The sequence below is a fragment of the Cordyceps fumosorosea genome (genome assembly GCF_001636725.1).
Source record: "Cordyceps fumosorosea ARSEF 2679 chromosome Unknown scaffold_17, whole genome shotgun sequence".
Taxonomy (NCBI): domain Eukaryota; kingdom Fungi; phylum Ascomycota; class Sordariomycetes; order Hypocreales; family Cordycipitaceae; genus Cordyceps; species Cordyceps fumosorosea.
This window is the reverse complement of record NW_017387317.1, coordinates 199,340-222,027: the sequence shown is the minus strand read 5'-3', so window position 1 is coordinate 222,027 and position 22,688 is coordinate 199,340. Positions and strand designations below refer to the sequence as shown.

General features: G+C 58.2%; 10 protein-coding genes across 10 annotated transcripts in view; 4 read left to right on the top strand and 6 right to left on the bottom strand.

Moving 5' to 3' along the window:
• ISF_06512 (FAD-binding, type 2) overlaps positions 1 to 1,092 on the top strand; it is a gene marked incomplete at both ends in the record, with an annotated part of 1,230 nt that extends 138 nt beyond the window's left edge. Inside the window, 2 exons of the mRNA XM_018850116.1 lie at positions 10 to 261; positions 325 to 1,092. Coding sequence (XP_018702604.1) covers positions 10 to 261; positions 325 to 1,092 — 1,020 coding nt within the window. The remainder of the gene's footprint in view (positions 1 to 9; positions 262 to 324) is intronic.
• Positions 1,093 to 1,694: 602 nt separating this feature from the next.
• ISF_06511 (Glycoside hydrolase, family 25) lies at positions 1,695 to 2,302 on the bottom strand (the record flags this gene model as incomplete). The annotated part of the gene is made up of 2 exons (XM_018850115.1): positions 1,695 to 2,165; positions 2,240 to 2,302. 2 exons carry the CDS (start codon positions 2,300 to 2,302, stop codon positions 1,695 to 1,697), a joined length of 534 nt encoding a protein of 177 aa, XP_018702603.1.
• A 2,098-nt stretch (positions 2,303 to 4,400) lies between these two features.
• Positions 4,401 to 7,616, top strand: ISF_06510 (Cytochrome P450; the record flags this gene model as incomplete). The annotated part of the gene is made up of 6 exons (XM_018850114.1): positions 4,401 to 4,635; positions 4,724 to 4,920; positions 5,007 to 5,350; positions 5,409 to 5,534; positions 5,595 to 6,078; positions 6,825 to 7,616. 6 exons carry the CDS (start codon positions 4,401 to 4,403, stop codon positions 7,614 to 7,616), a joined length of 2,178 nt encoding a protein of 725 aa, XP_018702602.1.
• A 620-nt stretch (positions 7,617 to 8,236) lies between these two features.
• Positions 8,237 to 8,727, bottom strand: ISF_06509 (40S ribosomal protein S17; the record flags this gene model as incomplete). The annotated part of the gene is made up of 2 exons (XM_018850113.1): positions 8,237 to 8,320; positions 8,383 to 8,727. 2 exons carry the CDS (start codon positions 8,725 to 8,727, stop codon positions 8,237 to 8,239), a joined length of 429 nt encoding a protein of 142 aa, XP_018702601.1.
• A 508-nt stretch (positions 8,728 to 9,235) lies between these two features.
• On the bottom strand, positions 9,236 to 10,606 carry ISF_06508 (hypothetical protein; the record flags this gene model as incomplete). Its single annotated transcript, XM_018850112.1, has 1 exon — positions 9,236 to 10,606. The coding sequence occupies one exon, from the start codon at positions 10,604 to 10,606 to the stop codon at positions 9,236 to 9,238; it is 1,371 nt and encodes a 456-aa protein (XP_018702600.1).
• Positions 10,607 to 11,435: 829 nt separating this feature from the next.
• ISF_06507 (queuine tRNA-ribosyltransferase) lies at positions 11,436 to 12,335 on the top strand (the record flags this gene model as incomplete). Its single annotated transcript, XM_018850111.1, has 1 exon — positions 11,436 to 12,335. The coding sequence occupies one exon, from the start codon at positions 11,436 to 11,438 to the stop codon at positions 12,333 to 12,335; it is 900 nt and encodes a 299-aa protein (XP_018702599.1).
• Positions 12,336 to 13,639: 1,304 nt separating this feature from the next.
• Positions 13,640 to 17,188, top strand: ISF_06506 (histone deacetylase HosB; the record flags this gene model as incomplete). The annotated part of the gene is made up of 1 exon (XM_018850110.1): positions 13,640 to 17,188. One exon carries the CDS (start codon positions 13,640 to 13,642, stop codon positions 17,186 to 17,188), a length of 3,549 nt encoding a protein of 1,182 aa, XP_018702598.1.
• Positions 17,189 to 17,566: 378 nt separating this feature from the next.
• On the bottom strand, positions 17,567 to 18,680 carry ISF_06505 (histidinol-phosphatase; the record flags this gene model as incomplete). Its single annotated transcript, XM_018850109.1, has 3 exons — positions 17,567 to 17,806; positions 17,878 to 18,444; positions 18,522 to 18,680. The coding sequence occupies 3 exons, from the start codon at positions 18,678 to 18,680 to the stop codon at positions 17,567 to 17,569; spliced, it is 966 nt and encodes a 321-aa protein (XP_018702597.1).
• A 1,242-nt stretch (positions 18,681 to 19,922) lies between these two features.
• ISF_06504 (hypothetical protein) lies at positions 19,923 to 20,753 on the bottom strand (the record flags this gene model as incomplete). Its single annotated transcript, XM_018850108.1, has 1 exon — positions 19,923 to 20,753. One exon carries the CDS (start codon positions 20,751 to 20,753, stop codon positions 19,923 to 19,925), a length of 831 nt encoding a protein of 276 aa, XP_018702596.1.
• Positions 20,754 to 21,080: 327 nt separating this feature from the next.
• On the bottom strand, positions 21,081 to 22,524 carry ISF_06503 (nonspecific lipid-transfer protein; the record flags this gene model as incomplete). Its single annotated transcript, XM_018850107.1, has 2 exons — positions 21,081 to 21,975; positions 22,031 to 22,524. The coding sequence occupies 2 exons, from the start codon at positions 22,522 to 22,524 to the stop codon at positions 21,081 to 21,083; spliced, it is 1,389 nt and encodes a 462-aa protein (XP_018702595.1).
• Between the last annotated feature and the right edge of the window lie 164 nt (positions 22,525 to 22,688).

Below are 22,688 nucleotides of genomic sequence, written 5' to 3'. Positions count from 1 at the left end.
GCGCTCGAGCCGCTCGGCCTGCAGGCGGTCACCGGCACCGGCGCGGGCGTCGGCTTCGCGGGCTGGAGCCTGGGCGGCGGGTACGGCCCGCTGGACGCGCGCTACGGCATCGGCGCGCACCAGATCGTCGGCGCCAAGGTGGTCAACGGCGAGGGACGGCTGGTCGAGGCGGACGAGCGGCTGCTGAGGGCGGTGCGCGGCGGCGCGGGGTTCTTCGGCATCGTGGTCCAGCTGACCGTCAAGGTCTACCCTCTTGATGGGGTACGCACCCGTTAGACTTGGGGCCGAAGAGATATGCAATCGCTAACATTTCGAGGCAAACAGATCCAATCGGGAGTCTTCCTGTTCGAGTCCTCCGACATCGAAAAGACCGTCACCACCGTGCTGACCGGCTATAACAAACTCGCCGAGGACCACGCCCCCCTCCCGCGCAATCTGTGCGTTCTGCCCGTCATCACGCCCTTCCCCAACGCCGGCGTCGTCCTCGCCCTGTCGTTCATCTGGAGCGGCCCGGCTTCGGAGGACTCCCGCGCGTGGGCCGACAAGATCGGCGCCCTGGCCCCGCGGCTGCCCGGTCCCCCGCTGCAGCCGACCACCATGCTCGCCGTTCTGCGCAACCTGGCGCGGCTGATCCGGCCGCGCGTCCGCGGCACCACCCACAGCGCCTCCCTCACGCACCTCTCGCCGCAGGCCGTGCGGGCGCTGGCCGCGCAGGCGGCGCGCATCCCTGCCGCGGGCAACGGCGGCTTCTCGCTGCACATTGTGCGCGCCGACAGCCCGTCGTGCGCCGGCGGCGTTGTTCCGGAGTCGGTGACGCCGTACGGGATGCCGCACGTGTCGGTGGATGTGCTGGGCATCGTGGACATTGAGGGCTCGGAGGAGGTGGAGCGGGCGATGGTCGGATGGGCTCAGGAGGCGAGGGACGAGCTGGTCGGGGTGGACGCGGCGGCGAGGTTCACGTATCTGCCATTTACGCATCCGAAGCATCTGAGCCTCGAGGGGATCTACGGAGACAACTTGGAGTTTATGCGCCAGATCAAGAAGGAGCAAGACCCGAACAACGTCTTTAAACATGGCCTTGTCCGTTTATAAGTGGCCACATTGTATACTCTTCCCGAAGAGTTAAGAACGGACAGTTTGGTCATCTCTCAAAACTTAGCACCATGATAAAATCTGCGCTAATATACAAATATCCAATTGATGTTTTTGATGCTCATCGGATACTTATGTAGCATCGCCCGGTATCTTGGCTTCTCCATTCGTCCCCCATCCTCAACTCTACGCAGCGATACCACCCTCTGGTACCAGCGGCGCTCTTCCGCTGCTGTCATGGTTGCTTATTTAGATTGCAATATAATCGACTTGGCAGGACGGGTCGATATTATCTACATACAATAGACCAGTCCAGACCATGCCCGGCCCTTGAAATACAGACCTCTCTGCATTGGTAACACTCTATTTTTACCCCGCCGATGAATGGCTTGCATTAGCGCTCTGTACAAAGACCCTTTGGAACTCCGCTGTCGGACTCATGGTATGATTGCATGTACGGATGGTTTAATTATCATATATTGCAAATGTCGTAAGATACTAAAGCGGACACAACAGTCATGAGCAGCTGCCGGCAGGCTCACTCACCCACGCCGCTACAGTACTATCCGGACAATCCGTCAATTCAGTTCATCCGTTCTTCTTTATTTTGTAGCCTGGAAAACATAACACGCGACACCCTCATACGTGTACCCCAGATTGCGCACCGCGTTGTCCACCTCCGGGCCGCTGGTGGTGTAGAAATGGTCCCGCTGGCCGGGGCTGTAGGCGCGGTAGAACTCGACGAGGCGCGCCGGGAGGCCGCCAACCTTGTCCGTGGCGAATACGTAGCCGGTGATGCCCTCGTCCACGTACCCGAGATGCTGGACCGCGTTGTCGCGCTCCGGCGCCGAGGTGGTGTAGAAGTGGTCGCTGGCGCCGGGGGACCAGGTCCGGTACAGGGGAATGCTGTTGGGCACCTGGTACGAGTAGATCTTGGCGGCAACACCTTCAGCTGAGTAGCCGAGGCGGGTGACGGCATTGTTGTACTCGGAGTAGTCGGTGGTGTAGAAGTGGTCGCCGGCGCTGCCGCTGTATGCGCGCCACAGCTCGACGATGGCCTTTGTCTGGACCTCCTGGATAGATGGTCAGCATATGGAATCATATTATGACTGAGCATAACGTATATGGGAAATAGCATCATGCATACCGCGGTGGTTGGAATAGCCGAGACAGCGGTACAGAGGGTTGCAAGGACTGTGAGGAAACGCATTGTGGGCTGTGTGTCTTCTTGTTCTTTGCTTTATTTTTTTAGACACGATTATCAATGTTGTAGTAGCAGCTATTTCAGAGATCAAAGAGATAACCGTGAGCATTTATACTTTCAAGGCTTACTTTCAACAACTACTTGCTCTTCCTCTCATACTACGTTACACAACAGCTGTCTATCTGTTCAGCAGGAGGAGTCTGTCAGCGAAAGCGCCTTTCCGATGCCTAATGCCCAGAGTTGCCGTCCCATTTCGACTTGGAATTGGAAATAGTGCATCCAGCTGAAGATAGCTGAACATGTAGACCCTGTTCCAGAATTCTTGGGTAGCAGTGGCCGTAAGCGGCATGCAGATGCAATGCCGGCCGGACCTCAGCTTGAAGCAGCGTCAGTCATAATTGCCTCACGGGGCGGAGTATGCGGAACAAATCTTGTCTGTTCTTTACAAGATGCAGTTTTTCCCGAGAGACTTGCAGCACAACAAAATGCCGCCATTCAAGGCATCCACCACGTGCAGCAAAACGATGCGTGTGGGAGGAGTCGATGAACAATATCAACGGTATTATGAGTCATTATCTCGAGTCACATCTTAATTTAAATCTAATTTGAATTATCGGAAGCTTTTCCAATTGTAGAAATGCAGAAGAATGTGCCATTTGATATTTTTCAATGTGGTCGGTTCGTATGCGATGGTATCCCCAGCTTGGCATGGGAACAGTCGCACGGTCGCTCCTATACTTACACTATCGCCCATATAAGTAACACAACGAACTCCTCCTCTAGTCTCAGAACAACCGTCTTATGTCACTCCTTCATCTCCTAACAATTGCCTTCTTACCCCCTATCAAAAGCTTCGAGCATCCGAGCCCTCGGGTGCGGCTTAGGGTAGGAGAACTCGAGATGCACGACAGCGCCGTAAGTTCCCACTGATAGTATGGTTAAATAATTGAGATTCAACTGCTCAGGCGTCATGGCGTATTTTCGTAAGCTCGACATGTACAAGTAAGGTAAATAGGCGCGCGGGGATGATTCGAGCCGTTCCAGTTTGTTCCTCAACATTGACAAGGGACGCTGGGTAACGTCCGTCTTCGGTCGCTTGGACAGAACCAATGACTGCAAAATGCAGTTTAAACAGTATAGTCACTGTAAATTTACTTCGCAAAGTATGTTGTACATTCTCCTTTTTTGAAAAGAATACATCATCTTCTCAGGCCATTGGAAACGCCGTTGCTTGGTTATCGAAGAACCCATGGTAAGTTGCTTTGACGCGACGCCCATCTAGTTCTATATCCTAGAACTGCCACGTTGTGTTTTAATCCGAGGCTCATATTCCTTTTTCAGATTATCAAGAACCAAGTAGAATTCTCATCCCCTTTTCACGTTCACTTACAATATTCTGGCGAGGCTCTACCGCGGGGTAGTGGTAGCTATGTACATACGGTGCACCATTAATACCCACTTTTATAAAGTTACTTTTTACTACTCAAATCGCTAAATTATTAATCTATAAGAATTCACTATATTTATTATACTTTATTAGTTAATATATTAAAATAATAATAATTATTATTAATTAATTCCTTTAAATACTCTTTATTATATAATAGTTTTTTTAGTCTTATATACTATATTTAGTAGTTATTAAAAGTACTAGTTTATAATAATCTAGTTTATTTAACCTACTATAATTAAATATATAAGAGTTCTTAATACTTAAGTTTATAAATATACTATATAGTTATAGTGAATTCTTATAGATTAACTATTAATAATTTAGTAATTTAAATAATAAAGTGTAACTTTATAACAGTGGGTATTAAGAGTGCACCGTAGCTGCACATGGTATCTGTTTTGCCTCGGCCGGATCCACCCAGATCTGCAGCTGCCTTCGATATTCAAGCAGGCATACAACACTGTGACGTCGCCAATAATATCCAATCCTCTAGTTTGCTATAGTAGTTACATCACTATGTTACATTGTATTCCTTCGTGAGGAGTATAAGCAGGTGCTTCTCGCTGCCTTGGTGAAGCGAGATTCTAGACGAGATCAACATTTTCCTGCTCACGAGAAACGTACCTGTCAATTCAAGAAGACATCTGCAGAATGGCAATTGTAGAAGCCCTCCTTCCCGTCCTGCGAGGGTGGTCGTGGACCAGCGCCCTCTTCTCGATACTGGGTTTTGCCCTCGTCGTGTCGCTCGGCACAAGGCTTCGCCAGTATTGGCGCCTCCGACATTTCAAGGGGCCATTTCTCGCCGGATTCTCACGCCTCTGGCTCGTGCGGTCAACGTGGAGCGGCAGGGCATATCTTGACTTTTGGGATGTGACCTGTAAATACGGTAGGTAGCTGAGACACTTGGCCCCCCTCGCGGTCTTGATTCGCCATACACTTACTTGTATGGACTTCTAATTCGATCGTTAAAAAAGGCTCTATTGCTCGTGTCGGCCCAAATGATCTCATCACCGACGACCCCGAGCTCGTGAAGTATATGTACAACATCCGCTCCAAGTTCAGGCGCTCCAGTTGGTACGATGGCATGAGGTTCGACCCTACCAGGCATAATCTCCTGTCCTTGAGGGACGAGGGGGCGCACAGGAATCTTCGAGCGAAAATGGCTGCTGGGGTAGGTCTATGCCTTCCTCCTTGAATGATCACTCTGTGTGTGCCTTGGGTGAGTTGCAAGATCACTCCTCGCTTACCTGTTACTAGTATTCGGGTCGCGAAGTTGACGGACTGGAGCACAAGATTGATGAAAACATTGATCGCTTCATGGCTCTGCTCACCAAGTACGCCAGCAGCGATAAAGCCCTGGATCTGGGCCACAAGGTCCAGTATTTCACCATGGATGTCATTTCGGACCTTGCTTTTGGCAAGCCCTTTGGCTTCCTCGAGACGGACTCGGACGTGTACAGATACATTGAAACCACTGAACGCGCCTTTTCCGTTGTCATGATTGCCGCCACCGTTCCGGTACTCGTCCGTGTGCTAGCTTCGCCGCTTCTGAGTGTCGTGCCGTCTGAAGCGGACAAAATCGGGTTTGGTCCGGTAATCCGGTAAGCATCACAAGATGCGCCCTAAGTTGTTCTCCGCTGACATTCGTTTTCCCGGTAGCCTCGCCAAGAAGGTGGCAGCACAACGCTTCGGCGAAAAATGCAAAGTCCAAAAGGACATGCTGGGCTCTTTTGTCGCTCACGGCATCAACCAATCCGAGGCCGAGTCTGAGATTCTACTTCAACTGTAAAGACCAGCTTCTTCAATAACTCACTGTTCGATCTTTTGGTCTAACACGCCAAACAGTATTGCCGGTTCTGACACCACCGCGACCGCCATCCGATCGACGCTGCTCCACGTCATCACCAACCCCCCGATTCTCGCGCGACTGCACCGAGAGATTGAGGAGCGTCATCCTCTAGATTCGATCATCTCTGATGAGACCGCACGGTCGATGCCATATCTACAGGCGGTGGTCAAGGAGGGCCTGCGCATCTTCCCCCCGGTCGCCGGGGTCATGTCCAAGGAGGTCCCTGCCGGCGGCCACCACTGGAAAGGGACCTTCATCCCGGGAGGCACCGTCATAGGATCGTGTGCCTGGGGAATATTCCGACGACAGGATATCTGGGGCGCCGACGCGAGCGAGTTCCGCCCAGAGCGCTGGCTCGACAGCACCGGGGAAGCACTCCGTCGGATGGAGGGAACCCTGGAGCTCATCTTCAGTCACGGCCGGTGGCAGTGTCTGGGTCGCCCGATTGCGTTGATAGAACTGAACAAAGTTTTCGTACAGGTAAGATGCAGATGCAGATGCGTCATGAATTTCTGACTGCGTTGTTCGTTGGCCTTTTGTTGCTGATCTCATGAGACAGATTCTCGGGCAATTCGACATCTCCATCTGCGACCCCACGAAGCCTTGGAAGGTACACAATAGCGGCATCTTTTTTCAGAGCGAGTTTTATGTGAGGCTTAGAGCCAGACAATAATTTTGCGCGAGTCAGGGTCAGATGGAATTGCTGTTGAGGAAGGGCTGCTTGTTTTTGTTTGTGAACAGGGCACCTGTCACGATCGACTTGCATAGGGGTACCCTAATTCGCAGCTTGAATCGCTCAACCTTGAGATCGCGCCAGCCTGATAATATCTTGTAAATTCAGCTACAGTCGTTAGGAATGAAAAAAACCTCATCTGAATTGAGAACGCAAAGAAGTCAGAATTGCTCGCTCGAGAAGTACTAAAGAACCTCGCGGATGGACGCAGCACATGGAGTGAGATGACTGGTCCAAGCCACTATTCGTGAGTGAGGCAAAAATTACTTCCATAGTTCAAGCACAGCAAACGTGTGACAAGAAGCATGTCAAAGTAAACAGTGCGCGTCAAACGGCTCGGTTGTTGCGCTTACCCGTGAACCTCCACTTAAATTGGTCAGCAGTGGAATTCTGAAGCTTCTCGCCACTTTTGACCAAACAGAGCTTCACAACATTCACTGCCTCTCTTTTTTTCATTTTCGTTTCCCCCATCCCACACACAACACCCCAAAAGATGGAGAGCAAGATCAAAGAGCTCCGGGGCATCCTCAAGGGCTCCTCCGCCGCGCAGCGCGCCGCCGACCAACGCGAGGTCGCCCTGCAGCACGCGCGCGTCATCCAGCACCGCAAGGACCTCGAGGCCGAGATCCTCGACAGCCTCGTCCTCCTATCCGAGTACCCTCTCGAACGCCCCGCGCACCCCGGCCCCGACGCCGCCGCGCGCCCGTCGCCCTCCGACGTTGCCGGCTTCAAGACGCACGTGCGGCTCTTCCAGCCGTCCGACTACGACGACCTCGTCGCCGAGCGGCACGTCAACGGGCTGTGCGGGTATGCGCTGTGCCCGCGGCCGCACCGCGACGCGGGAGCCGGCGGCGCGTGGCGCATCACCGCCGCAGGCCGCATCGTGCGCCGCGAGGACCTGGAGCGCTGGTGCTCGCAGGCGTGCGCCCGGCGTGCGATGTACGTCAAGGTCCAGCTGTCCGAGGCGGCCGCGTGGGAGCGCGCGGGGTGTCCGGATATTCATATCGATTTGCTGGACGAGGCACGCCTGGAGGGCGAGTTGGAGGGCGCGACGCGGCAGCTGGCGGACATGCAGATCGAGGAGCAGGCGCGGCAGGGCAGGGAGGCGGAGGCGGCGCTGGCGCTAGAGAGGGGGAGTGCGAGGCCCAAGGTCCAGGTGGCGCTCAAGGAGAAGGAGACGCAGATGCCGGATATCAGGAATCTGCAGATTGCCGACGGTGACGGCGACGACCATTTACTTGTCGAAGGTTACAGGGTGGGACTGGGGGAGTCTGCACACCGATAATGGCGGCTCCAGGGCATGAACTGCCCAGATATTTACTGCATGTGGACGGGCCAAATGCCCAAACGGCGGATTGTATACTTAGCGCATGGTTTACTTTTTTACGATTTGAGATGAATGATACCCATTGCAAAAAGACATGTCCCTGTGAAGACGCTTGTCGACACGGCTTCACATAGCAATACGTCGAGGGAGCTCGACGATGTTGAACAAATGTCCTTCGTTTGTGCAATTCGTGTCAATTCGTCTTTTGGGAAAACCCCAGACATGAAGCTGTTCAGCTTCTCTTCTCACAGGCACGCACAACGGCACGAGGAGCATCCCAACAAGAGGAGACATGGCGATCAAGCCTTTCAACGAGGGACCAAGCCTTCCTCGAAAAAAGAGGAAGAGCCCGGCCCTCGCCGTCCAGCGACACCTAATGGGGGCGAAAAGATCTTTTCTTTGAGAGATCTAAGCACTTTCGCTAACCGATCCCAGACGCCAAGTCGTCATAACATCCGCGGCACTAAAATGGCCATGCAAAAAACCCAAAAATTGTAATGTGTGTATCAAAGTGTTCCCTCGTTCGTGAATCCTGCTTTTGAATGGTTCTTTTCCCAACGACAAATGAAACGATGCGCTTAGTCGCGGCGACGGTTGCCGAAGCGGCGCTCGGGGCCCTGGGACTGAGCGACGGCGACGACGTTGACAGGAATCGAGTCGAACTAGACAAAGCACTCCAGTTAGAATCCTTCCCCACCAAAAATCTAACAGGTTGTGAACTTACGCCGAGGTGCTTGAGCAGGTCCTTGGTCTCGCCGTCGACCTGGAGGAGGCCGCCCTCGTTGTGCGAGGGGTCGAGAGCCGAGACCTCGGGGACGTACTGGTCCTTGCGCTCGCGCTCCTCCTCCTGCAGCTTGAAGGAGATGCCGCGGACGGGGCCGCGCTGGATGCGCTTCATCAGATGCGTGGTGTAGCCGGCAATCTTGTTGCGGAGGCGCTTGGAGGCGATGATGGCGATCTCATCGCAGATGCGCTTGTTGGTCTCGAAGTCGAGGGTCAGGCGCGGGTAGTAGCGCTCGATGATGACCTTGGCGGACTTCTTGACGGTTTTGGTGCGGACGCGACCCATTTTGGCGGTGTTGTGGTAGTTGTTGGGGAGTTTGTCGGTGAGTTTGTCGTGGGTTGGCGAAAGTCGTTTCTCCAAGTCAGCTCTCAGGAAATTTCGACTCTCCGCAAAATTGGTGGTGCTCTGGCTTCGGTGGGGCGCTAGCTGCAATTAGGGCTCCCGGTTAGGGTCACCTGCTAAATCACGTGTGCTTGTGGAATGCAAGAGACGAAGACGTGGGGCCTGTGAAGGCGATCTGATTGGCCAATGTATTAATAGCAGTGGCATCGTCAAGTTGAACACCAGCAACTGGTCAGGCAGATTGATGTTCAAAGTAGGTAGCTATTCTGGCTGATGTTAGGATGACATTATCTATCAGCCCATCTCTCCAAAATACAAAAACAATACAATCCCCCATTGTAGAGTCATTTTACAGAATGAATTTAAACCCTGATTCTTTTTTATGCTACTGATACATGTTTATATGAGATTGCGCCAGCCCCCATAGATATACAATTATCCTCTATTAGTCTCAGTTTAAGCGCTGATTCTGCAGAATCTCATCCGCCACCTTCCGCAGTCTTTGCGATGCAGGATCGGCGCCGGCCTCCTGCGGACGCAGCTCGCGCTTCATCGGCCGGTCGTGGTACACGGTGCTCTTGCCACAGCTCTCCTTGGCGATGACCTGCGCTTCAGCGCCCGCCTCCTTCAGCTCCAGTATCACGCGGCCGCTTGGGTCCACGCTGGCCGTCACGGGCTCGATGTACGTCTTGGCGCCGCCAAACGTGGTCGTGTCCAGGTTGGCGATGCCGTTTGACACGAGGCGCGAGCCGGCCTTGCCGCGGGGCACGCGGGTGTTGAACTCGTTGTCGCCGGGCGGTGGGTCGGCCACGAAGCCGGCGACGCCGAGCCTGGGCGGCGCGTTGATGGACCGCGGGCTGATGAGGCGGGCCAGCGTGGGTGCACGGCGCGCCTGCGGCCCGTACACCGGGTGGTTCTCCATGACGGAGAACGTCCGCAGGTAGCTGATGCCTGCGGACGGGTGCGTCGTGGGTGGTCCCGCCTTGCCCCAGGGGCTCTCGGCGAGCGGCGGGAAGAGGCTCTGCACGACGCCGACGGGCTGGCCGAGCGGCGCGAGGTCGAGGAACTTGGAGACGATGGCGTACAGGACGGCGCGATCGTTGCGCAGCGCGCGCAGGTACTCGGTGAACTGCGCCTCGGTGATGTCGGGGGCGCTGACGGGCGGGGGCGCGTCGACGCCCTTCTCCATGGCGTAGCTGTTCTGGCGCGCGGTGATGTCCTCGGCCAGGCCCTTGCGCAGCAGCGCGCGGAACTGGGCGCGCTGCGGGCGGACCTGCCGGTCGAGGTAGCGCAGGAACTCGCCCTCGGTCATGCGGGCCAGCCAGGGCCCGTCGTACTTCCAGCGGAGGTGCTGGTCGGCGCGGCCGTCGCCGTTGGTGACGTCGAAGCGCTCCTCGAAGACGGACCTGTGGCCGGGCGTCTCGCGCAGGGTGGTGCTGCCGGCCTCGTGGCGGCGCTTGGGGATCGACATGGCGACGCGGAGCTCCTGGAACTTCTCGAGCGAGAGCGTGTGGTCGGCGGCGGACTCGAAGTCGGTCACGTTCTCCATGGCGTCAATGTTCTTGAGGCGGATGAGCGGCGTCGAGGTGTTGAGCGTCGTCTTGAGAGGAAAGGACCGCTTGAAGCCCCAGTCGCCGTGCTGCCGCGAGGACAGCGGCGTGGTGACGGACTGCATCCGCGGCTGCGCCCTCGTCATCGACTTGGAGCTGCGGTCGGCCATGTGCTGGAGGCCAGCGTGCGGCTCAGGCAGGGGCTTGGGCATGGAGAACATGCGCGACGAGCGAAGCAGCGCCCCGCCGGGCGATACAGCGTGGCCGCCCATGATGGCAATTTAGAATTGATCCGTGGCCCTCGCTTGTAGGCGGTGGTGGGCAATTCGGTTCGAGACAATTGATCGCGATGCTTTCGAAGGAGTGGTTGATGGTGTTGCGCATCCAAGGAAAATTGCTGGAGCTTAGAAGCTGGGGCCAAATTGCCGTGGTTTGGCCGGCGTACAGGGGCCTGCCAGTGTATTTTAGTGGCGTCAGCAAGATTTACAGCGCTAAAGAGTTGCCAAACTCCACTAGCCATTTTTCCCCTGCCAAAAATGTTCCAACGAGGCTTCATTGGCAGCTCAAAGGAGGGTCTGTCACTGAGCAAAAAGCTTTCTGACTTGCATGAGGCTCTCCAAATAGTTGCAAGAACATCTGACAAAGGGGATGTTGGCAGCCCGCAAGATGGCTTCCAACGTATACACTTCGCCAGCACTCAAATTTGAGCTGCTCGGGCGTTGTTCTGTGAGTGTCGCTCACGCACGTGTCATCCAGCAAACGAGTGCCAACTAACAGGCTGTGATAGACAACCAGAGCCAGGGCATCGATCCTAACTTTGCCTCATGGGCCTGTCAAGCTTCCTATATTTATGCCTGTTGCTACCCAAGCCTCACTCAAGGGCATCACTCCAGAGCAGTTAGAGGAAACAAGCTGCAGGCTCTGCCTCAATAATACATACCATCTCGGCCTGAAGCCAGGACAGGAGGTGTTGGATGCTATTGGTGGCGCGCATAAACTCCAGGGCTGGAAACATAATATTCTTACAGATAGTGGCGGGTTAGTATCTTGATGCCGACTTTCGAGTGCTCCGGTCACTCACTAACACTGGGCAGATTCCAAATGGTCAGTCTGCTGAAGCTGGCGACCATTACAGAAGAGGGCGTCCGGTTCCTGAGCCCGCACGATGGCTCGCCCATGCTGCTCACGCCCGAGCACTCCATGTCACTACAAAACTCGATTGGCAGTGATATCATGATGCAGTTAGACGACGTCATCGTCACGACGTCACCAGACAAGGAGCGCATGCGCGAGGCCATGCTCCGGAGCGTGCGCTGGCTCGACCGGTGCATCGAGGCGCACAAGAACCCCGAGACGCAGAACCTCTTCTGCATCATCCAGGGCGGGCTGGACCTGGAGATGCGTCGGGAGTGCTGCCGGGAGATGGTCGCGCGCGACACGCCAGGCATCGCCATCGGGGGGCTCAGCGGCGGCGAGGCCAAAACCGACTTTTGCCGGGTGGTGGGCGCGTGCACGACGCTTCTGCCGGAGCTGAAGCCGCGGTACGTCATGGGCATCGGGTACCCGGAGGACCTGGTGGTCAGCGTGGCGCTGGGCGCGGACATGTTCGACTGCGTGTGGCCGACGCGGACAGCGCGCTTCGGCAACGCCGTCACGCGGCATGGCGTGCTCAACCTCCGCAACGCCAAGTTCGGGCGCGACTTTGGGCCGATCGAGGAGGGCTGCGGGTGCGCGTGCTGCCGCGAGGGCGGGCTGGGCATCACCAAGGCGTACATTTACCACAACACGTCCAAGGAGACGGTGGCGGCGCACCTGTTGACGATCCACAACGTGTGGTACCAGCTCAACCTGATGCGCGAGGTGCGCGACGCGATCCTGGAGGACCGGTTCCCGGCCTACATACGGGAGTTCTTTGGCGGGCTGTATGCGGACAAGAGCGACTATCCGGAGTGGGCGGTGGAGAGCTTAAAGACTGTCAACGTAGACTTGCTGGCAGATTAGAGGCAGGTTAGAGGATAAATGCATTGTGAAAGGCAGGCAGGCATATACAGGCGTTGGTAGACAAAAGCGTTTTGTGAAGATGAAGTACCCGGTAGTAGACTTGGATTATGTGATTGGCGGCCACGGTGTCTCCCTTGGATTGTATTGTTGTAAAATGTAACTAAAAAAGTAACTACAAAAATGACCTGTGACTGGGGGTATATCTATAATAGAGAAATGGAGAGATATGTATTGCTGCTGTTAAAACATATTTAGCCAATGCTGGTATTGTAGTTTTGGTTTGAAGCCTGAGTTTGAGTCCAGGTCCTGGCCAAGTTTCCTATCTTCCCTGTGCAACAGCTAACGACACGTTTCAACATTAGAAGAAGAATAATTTTTTAAAAAAAAAAAAAAAGAATCGAGCATAGAATTCTGTTAGCATAAATTCACGCAAGAAAAAGAGCGGTGTAAATTGCCAGCCTCTAGAATACAATGTTCTATTCAGTTATGACGTCGCGCACCAAACGATGTCACGTCTGTAGTAACCTTAAAAGCACCTGGCTCACAACAGAGAGCAACCAATAACTAAAAAATTAAGAAAAATTAAATCCGGCGGAGCAAACAACTGGCACCAATCGATCTGCGGCTACCTGCTGCTAGTTCCGGGCCAACGTGATCGTTGTTGAAAGAAACGCGCATTTGGTGCGGTTGTGACACGCCATGGCAGGCTTCTGGAATAACAGTGGTCCACAAAATACATATGTAGCTGTGGTTACGGGCCAACACGTTTTGGTAGGTGTGGTGTGATTCTTTCGACAGCATTTTCACGAATGATAGTTCTCTAGAATTTATTCCGGCACGATTGGTAAAAGAGTATCGGTTTTTGTTTCGTCCGAGGCCAGGGAAGTTGTCTTTCAGACGTGGGTGAAACGAATGACATGATGAATGGTCGGGGCAACCCGACTAAGAGATGACTATTTTTGTAAATAAAAAAAGAAAAGGAGAAAGAAGGACCAACCAGTCCGATTCAAGCCGGTGAAATACCGTTTTTAAGTAGCCACGGCCAACCACGTCACTACCGTTGTTGCACACGGCAGGCTGGACAAGGCCAGACAGCCCACTAACACAAACATCTCCCCGGCCCAGGGGTGACCACCTTTACTTGTGCATAACAACAAACCGTTTGAACCCCGCCACGAACCATTTTGCACGCCAACAGATCGCTCCTTTATAGTTCGAATTCTTATAATCGCTTCGTCTGCTGCTTCTACTACCATTTACAACCACAGACTGCCCCCAGGGCCCATGCTCGTTTACACAGCACCATGGCGCCCACCACCTCAGCCTCCTCCCTGCCGTCGCGCCGACTGTCCGCCCACACCATCGCCGCTACCGCGCCAATAAAGGACGACGATCATGCTCTCTCGCAGTCCCTCAGTCAGCTGTCACTGCTGTCCTCGGGCGACCAAAAGAACGGGTCGCGCCGCCTGTCCGAGGCGCTGCAGCGGCCGTCGTCGTCGCGACGCACGTCTGTCTCGCCCGGCCACCGCATGCCCTCACGAAGCCCGTCCGGGCGCGACTCGCGACCGACCACGCCGCCTCTACTGCGCAAGGCCTCCATGAACTCGCTACACTCCGCCAACGGCCACGGACCCGGCCGCGTGCCCTCGCGTCGCTCCAGCATGACGCAGGCCATGGGGTCGCCCAAGGTCACCCGGTCGCCGTCCGTCGGTAGCCTCAAGGCCGAGGAGCACAGGCCGCCGCTGACAGCCGCGTCCGTCGCCGCAGATTACTTTCGCTCCGAGATGCAGATACACCACGGCCCGGACGCGACGCTGCCCTCCGAGACCGTTGTCATCCTGCACGACGCCGTCTACGGCCACCGCTTCTCCCGACCGAGAACCTCGCGCAATGCGCTGAGCACCATTGTCGAACGACCCGAGCGAGTCAAGGCCGCCGTCCTGGGCGTCTCGCTAGCATACGTACGGCTTGGCGACCGACACGACGAGGGAGCACACCCGGTCCATCCCAGGGCCAAGATTCACGAAATCCCCAAGATCCCGTTTCGCATTCGGAAATCGACGCGAAGCGTGCCCTTGACGTCGGCGGCAGTTACCAACATCCACGGCTTGAAATGGATGGAGGAACTCAAGATCATGTGCGACACGGCCGAGTCCAAGCTGGCATTGGGTGGTAGGGAACTCCAGAGACCCGAGAACACGGACCGAGACGAGCCCGCGCAGCCGCTGCACGAAGGAGACCTATACCTATGCGCCGAGTCACGAGACGCCATGGAAGGCGCTCTCGGTGCCGTCTGCGACGGTGTAGATGCCGTCTTCAACCCGGCCCCTGCTGCCCCGCGACGCGCGTTTGTGGCAGTCCGACCACCTGGCCATCATTGCGCCGCGGCGCACCCCTCGGGCTTCTGCTGGGTGAACAACGTGCTGGTGGGCATCATGCACGGTGCCCTCACGCACGGGCTGACGCACGCCGCCATCATCGACTTTGACCTGCACCACGGCGACGGATCGCAGGCCATTGTCTGGCAGCACAACGCGCGCGCTAACGCCGCCACCAAGAATTTTGCGCCGTGGAAGAAGACCTCAATCGGCTACTTTAGCCTGCACGACATCAACTCGTACCCCTGCGAGATGGGCGACGAGGACAAGGTCAAGAACGCGTCCCTCTGCATCGACAACGCCCACGGACAGAGCGTCTGGAACGTCCACCTGCAGTCGTGGAAGACGGAGAAGGAGTTTTGGGCCATCTACGAGTCCAAGTACGCGGTCATCCTGGAGAAGACGCGCGCCTACCTCGGTGAGCAGGCGAGGAGGCTGAGGGCCGAGGGCAAGGAACCCAGGGCAGCCATCTTCTTTTCGGCTGGCTTCGACGCCAGCGAGTGGGAGAGCGCGGGTATGCAGAGACATCAAGTCAACGTTCCCACGGAATTCTACGCCCGACTCAGCCAAGACGTTGTCAGGATTGCTAACGAGCAAGGCCTCCACGTCGGCGGCCGCGTCATCAGCGTTTTGGAAGGAGGCTACAGCGACAGAGCTTTGTTTTCTGGTGTATTTAGTCATCTGAGTGGCCTGGTCGGCGATCAGTCGACAGCATCACAAACGTCAGATACAGGCCGTGGCCTGGGTTACGAAATGGGCCAAAAGCTGGGCACCATTGCCGAGCCTGGGCCGGACCCCGTTGACTTGCAGCAGCCAGCCGGCCCTTCACTGCACCAATACGACCCCAGCTGGTGGTCCAGCCAGCACCTGGACTCTCTCGAGACCCTCGTCGCGCACCCCTCGTCGCCTCCCCGGAAGCCGCGAACCGGCACGCCGCCAACGTACTTCTCGCCCACGCAGGCGTCCTCGGCCAAGGTCATGGACCCCGTCAAGGTGCGGCGCAGCCTATCTGGGCTGTCGTCGACGATCCAGCGGCCGCGCGCCGCGTCGCCGGTCGCGCCGGACGTGCCGTGGACGGTCGCCGCACACGAGCTCAGCAAGATTCTGATCCCCGGAGACCGCCAGGTCGACAGCTGCCGCGCCGAGGACCTCAACGCGGAGGCGACGCGCGCCCGCCGCGACAAGCAGTCGATCCTACTAGGCATCCCGATCCCTCCGCCGACGCCCGCGCCGCAATCGCGGCCGACGTCGCGCATGGCGCTACGCGAGCGCAAGGCCAGGACGGCTGGCGAGGAGGCGGCCAAGTCGTCGCCGAGCAAGCGGTCCACGTCCCGCGGCGCCAGGGCCAAGTCGACCGAGGCCGAGCAGGCGGCGGCAGCGGCCCGGGGTCACCAGCGCAGACGCTCGCGACGCCTGAGCGAGTCGACGGTGTCGCAGAGCCCCGGCAAGGAGGACCCCGCCGTCCCGGTGCCGCCGCTGCCTGCCGAGTATGAGCAGCATAGCCGGCCGCCGACGTCGGGCAGCAGCAGCCGCGCCGGCTCTAGCATGAGCGGCCCGGTGGTGGCGCACGACCTGGCCGCGCGAAACCCGCAACCGCCGCCAGCATCGTCCGGCCTCAACATAAAGAAGACCCGACAGAGAGGAGCCGGCGCGGCGACGACGCCCAAGGAGCCGACGCCAAAGACACCACGTACCACGGCGCGCGCCCGCGCGGCGACGCCGTCGACTAAGGCCAAGACGGTGGCCGCGAAGCCGATACAGAGGAGTCAGCCGCCCGTCGCGGCGCCTGCATCGGAACCGCCCGTGCCTCCGGTGGATAAGATTACCACGGGCATGAGGAAGATCAAGATCAACCTGATTACGCAATCACAAAAGGCGGCCAACGCTCTGAAGAAGGACACTGTTGCGGCCCAGTCATCTGCGCCGCCGCCTCCGCTGGCGTATAGTCACGAGCCGGGCGTGACGCTTACAACGACTCCGCCTGTTGTCGAGACGTGTCCGCAGCTCGCACCGTCGTCCGACACGGACTTTTTGAGCCGCAGCACCGGCTCCGGTCTCTCGACGCCCCTGGACGAGCAGTCCTCCATCATCGACTCGCCGTCCCCTCTTGAGAGGCGGACGCCGCCTGCGCCGACGACCCCTGCGCCCGCCGCCGCCGAGTCGGTTGCGGCGGACGGCCTGTTCATCAGCTACCAGCCGGAGGGCCCGACGCCCGTGGCGGTGAAGCGCGAGGACTCGCTCAAGTGGCTGGAGCCCAACGTCGCGGCGACGCCCTCGCCGGGCATGCCGAGCCTGGTCAAGAAGAAGCAGGGCGGTGTGTCGCAGCTGTTTCAGTACACGGCGGCGGGGATTCCGTTTGCGCCGCGGCCGGGTAGCGGTGGTGGTGCTGCGGGAGAGCAGGGAAAGATGAAGGAGGAGGAGGAGGCCAAGTCAAAGGCGATGTGGGAGGTTCCGGAGACGCCACACAGGATATAGTTATGCGTGGTCGCTGCCGTGTAACGTCTTTGTCTTTTCTTCCTGGTGGTGCTGCAAGAAGCACATTTTCTTTGTTTTATTTTTTATATTGAGGGTGCAGGCAGTTCGTTTAGGATTATCATTGGCATCATCCTATTGTAAAACGGGGTAGACGCTTTCTGTTTATCGTTTCGGAAGGGGATTGATTCTCAGTACATTGGCCAGCCCTTGTCTTGTATCATTCTGTCTTTCATCATCGATTCCTTCATCGAGTACTTCTATATTCTAATGTATTATATACCCTATGCTTTGCAATGGAGTTGATTATCGTACCCCATGCCCCTTTGATAGTCTTGGTTATCGAGTCGTAGCGGGTTCATACTGGCCTTTACCTCTTTTCTACTTTTCTTCCGCAGGCTCGAACTGCGCGCGGATCTCGGCGAGCGGCACGGCGACGTCCTCGAGACGTGCCCGCTCGTGGCCGGGCTTCCAGGGATGCGGCCCCCGGCGAAAGGTCCAGACGTGCTCGACGCCGAGGTCCTGCAGGTAGCGGACGGCGGCGAGATAGTTGGTGGCGACGTGGGCGACGCCGTGGCTGTCGTCGGAGAGGGTGAACTTGCCGCCCAGCCTGAGCCATTCCTGTTCGTCCGTCAGCGACCGGGTCTCTCAGGTCGGACACACGGCAGCGTTCCGTAAGCCGTCAGACGTACCTCGGCGATGGCGCGGCACGGGTACGGCTCGGCCAGGCCCTTGCGCAGCGCCGCGCTGTTGCACTCCAGCCAGGCGCCCTGCTCCGCCGCCAGGCGCAAGTTGCGCACGATGCGCGCCCACACGCCCTCCCACCCCCTCGGGTCCCTGCCCGGTTCCGCGCTCAGCAGCCGGATCAGGTCAAAGTGGCCGACCACGCGCGGCCGCAGGGCTCGGAGCATCTCGTGCTGAAGGTCGTAGTAGTCCCCGTGCAGCGCCTCCTCGGTGCCGCCCGCCGGGTCCCCGGTGCGGGAGGACGCGGCGACGGCGGCGGCCATGCTGGCGGCGTCGTAGTCGATGGGCACGCCGTGGACGTGGTGCACGCTGCCGATGAAGTAGTCGAGGCAGGGCGCGGCGGCGAACAGCTCGGCGACGTGCGTGGCAAAGTTGGAGCGGATGAACTCGGCCTCGAAGCCGATGAGCACGTGGATCTGCGCGGCGTAGGCGGATTGTAGACGAAGAGCCTCGGCGAGGTAGGCCTCGTGACGGAGGGGCAAGGCGGCGAGGGCGGCGTCGGGGCCGTCGGCGAGCTGCGAGTGAGTGAGTTGTTTGTCGAGGGGAAGCTCATCGGGAGGGAGAGACGAGGGGGGGGAGGGGCGCTGCGTACCTCCTCAGGGTAGAGATCGCGCGCCTCGTAGCGCGGCATGTGCTCGGTGAGGCCTATCGTTTTGTAGCCGACGGAGATGGCGTGCTTGATGATGTCCTCGAGCTGGTCGACTGCGTGGCCGCAGAACTGGCCGGAGTGGGAGTGCATCGTGAACGCCATGGCTACTGAGGTTTGGTGGTTTGTTTTTGGTAGCTATGACGTGTATGAAGAAGGTTCAGCAAGGTGAGTCGCTTATCAAGGGCCTGTCTCAGCGTCCGTCCCAGAAAATGGGCGTTCTATGTGTATTTTCGAGACCCCAACAAAGGCGGTGAAGCTCCTGTCAAACAATGAAATCGACGCCTCTGAATCTCACGTGTCGGATTCTGGTGACGTGAATCGACCAACGAATGGGGGAGGAGGAGGAGGCTTTTTTTTTTTCTGCCGCAAGCCGGAGCGGGCGCCGTCGCGGGCGGGCGGGGCACCGGGCGGAGCGCGCACCGAGGGACCCGGAAGTTTGCAGGAAATTTAATATATTTTTGGGAAAGCCCATACGAGTTTGGGCCAATGAAAGGCGTGGGATAGCAGGTGGTGACAGAGTATGGGATGAATCTTGGGTTTAAGTTTTGCCGGCTGGCTGGTTAGGCTGTGCTGGGCTGGGGGAGGCGGGCTCTCTAGTGCGAGATATGACATGGAGGCTAATCGACGACGGCTGGTATTTATATATACAGCAAAAATAAAGAGGTTGAAAGGAAGCGCGGTAAGCGTACATAGAATGAATACTTTGTGTCATTCTCGCGGTTGGCTGTTGGTGGCGTCTGGATCGTCAGCGGTGTGAATGAGACACCATCAGCCACTGTAGGACATGGCTTCATTTCCTTGGCAAAGAAAAAGAAAGAAGCAAGAAGAAAAGAAGAAGGAAAATCATGCTAAAATCTCTTTTAAATTTCTTCGTCTTGGACTCCACCCAGGTCTTTGCGGGTGCAGGATCAAGGCGAGGAGGCCTACCGATTCCTCCAATTTGTCCTCTAGAGAGCAGCCAACATCGGATGTACTAGTTAGTTACAATGATTCTGCCCAGACCATGTGCCCATTTACCCAAACCTCAGACTACTCGTTGGAACCTCGATTAGAGACCGAAATTATCTTTTGAATAACCTCATAATGCAGCATGGCTTTCAACAACAGTCCAACGATAAAACTCCGCGGACCGGGCCCTAGGATTGGCGCCAACCCCCGGACGCTAATACCCGAACCTCGGTAGCGATCGGTGTACTTGATTCACTTGATTTCCTCCCACGCCATTGTTGATAAACAAATACATGAGCCAGACTTTCTCTTTTGGAACGGCTCCAAAGTTATCCTCCCCGCTCATCTCACCACACCGAATCAACTGACATCCCCCCTTCCTCTTCAATCTCGCTCTCACTGAAGGCCCCCATGGAGAGCGCCGTCGCCTGCCGCGCCGCCCCGGAGCACGGCCGCGACGTCTTCGTCAACAAGACGCCGCTTTACAAGCCGCTCTGGGGCCGGGGCGCCTTTGGCGGCGCCGTCCTCGCCCAGGTGCTCGTCGCCGCGCAGGCCACCGTGCCTGCCGGCTTCCTCGCCGACACCATGCACTGCCACTTCCTCCTCGCCGTGCGCCCCGACCAGCCGCTGCTCTCGCACGTCGAGCGGCTCCGCGACGGCGCCAGCATCGTCACGCGCTCCGTGCGGTGCCTGCAGGCCGGCAAGTGCGTCTTCTCCGCGGTGCTCAACTTTGGGCGCGTCGGAGGGCGCGGCCCCCGCACGCTGCGACACCAGCCCGAGTGTCCCGCGTCCGCCGCATCCGCGATCCGTAAAGGGCAGCCGGCGTCGACGAGCGGGGTGGACGCGGACTGCCCGTTTGAGTCGATCCGCGTCCCGGCCGCGGCCGGGGAGGCTGGCAAGCGTCCGGAGCAGCAGCGCATCGTGCAGCTGACCAGGGCCAAGATGGAACCCTCGGAAGGGGAGGCGGCGCTGCAGCAGGCGGCGCTGGCGTACATGACGGACAATTACTTCCTGGGCACGGTGCCACGCGTGCACAGGGCGCGGCGGTTCGGCAACGACGGGCTGGTGAGCGGCGTGGTGGCGCGGATGGACGGCGGCGAAGGCGAGCGCGAGGCGGCGAGGCGGCGCTTCGAGGTTCTGGCCGCGGAGGAGCAGGCGGACGCGGCGACTCGCGGGGAGTCGGAGACGGAGACGGCGCGCATTGAGATGATGGTGAGCCTGGATCATACCATCTTCTTCCACAACCAGGACGCGGTGAAGGCGCAGGACTGGCTGGTCATGGAGATGGAGACGCCGTGGGCCGGGCAGGACAGAGGGCTGGTGCTGGAGAGGATATGGACGGGGGATGGGGTCCTGGTGGCGACTTGTATACAGGAGGGTTTGTTCAGACTATCGCAGGATCCAGAGTCGCATCTGTAGTAGGCAGATGTAGAGTAGACATGTTCAGAGTAGACGTATTTATACGAGACAAGCTTAGAGTAGAGGGATGTGGGATGTATGAATTCATGTATAGATTTGCGCAGGCTACAATGTCACCTCACACAGAACAGCTCCCTACAGGCGCGCCTCAATCTTCTTCTGCGTGTCCGACAGCGCAAACTCGCTCCTCGCCTTGCGACTCCTCACCCTCGCCGCCTCCTCCTCCGTGAAGCCGCGCGCCTCCACCGCCGCGTTGTACCCGAGCCAGCTCCCCCGCGCCACCTCGTCGTCCCTCACCCTCCTCCCCTCCCCTCCGTCCGCGCGCTTATACACCGTCACCACCGCCGCACCCCCGAGCCCCAGGTTGTGCTGCAGCGCCACCCGCACGCCCCCGTCGAGGAGCCGCTCGCCCGCCCACCCGCGCAGCTGCCAGACCAGCTCCGCGCACTGCGCCAGCCCCGTCGCCCCCAGCGGGTGGCCCTTGGACACCAGCCCCCCCGACGGGTTGACCACCACGCGGCTCGCCGGCCCGTACGTGACGCCCCCGCGGCGGATCAGCTCGTGCGCGCGTCCCGGCGCGCTGAAGCCCAGGCCGTCGAGCAGGACGAGCGCGTTGGCGGAGAAGCAGTCGTGCAGCTCGCACACGCGCACCTCCTCGATGGAGGTCTGCGCTTCGCGCAGGGCGGCGGCGACGGCGCGGCGCGTCATGGCGTCTCCGACGAGCTGGATGGCGGAGCCGGAGAAGAGCGCGGGCGAGTCGGTGGTGAGCGCCTGGCCGGCCATGAGCACGGCTTGGGGGCGCAGGTGCGGGGCGCGGGTGTCGAGGAACCGCTGGGAGACGAGGACGGCGGCGGCGGCGCCGTCGCTGGTCGGGCTGCATTGGAGCTTGGTGAGGGGCGGGTAGATCATGGGCGAGTCGAGGATCTCCTGAAGAGAGTAGGCCTGGCGGAACTGCGCGTACGGGTTGCGCTGGGAGTGCTCGTGGCCGATGCGGGCGATTTCGGCAAAGTCTTCGGGTTTGGCGCCGTATCTAGCATAATGTCAGCCATGATGACTACACATTATGAGGATTTCGGAAATCTCACCTCTCCATGTACTCCCGGCCCGCGTTGCCAAAGTACTGCGCGTTCGGCGGCCCCGGCGCCTTGCCGTACGTGTCCTCCATCATCTTTCTACTCAGCTGCGTCGCCCGCGCCCGGTCCGGCCACTTATCCTTAATCGCCCCCGGCTCCATCTTCTCAAAGCCTATCACCAGCACGCAGTCCAGCGCGCCGGCCTGGATCATGGTGCGCGCCAGGTACAGCCCCGCGGAGCCCGTGGCGCAGGCGTTGCCCGTGTTGATGATGGGGATCCCCGTCATGCCGAACTGGTAAAAGACGCGCTGGCCGCAGGTCGAGTCGCCGTAGTTGAAGCAGGCGATGCCCGTCTGCACGTCGTCGTAGTTGATCTGCGCGTCGAGCATGGCCTTGATGCCGGCCTCGTAGCCGAGCTCGGGGTAGTCGCGGAGACCCCGCGGCTTGATGAACTGGGTCATGCCGACGCCGAGGACGTAGACGGGTGATTTTTCAGGAGGGGACATTATTGGGGGTTTATGGGGGTTTGTCTGTGATGGGAAGATTGATGGAAAAAATGAGGAGGGAGGGAGGGAGGGAGGGAGGTGTAAGTATAGATGCTGTATATACAGTGGATGTACAGTAGATGCCGAGGCGCCCCCCCCCCCCCCCCCCCCCCCCCCCCCCCCCG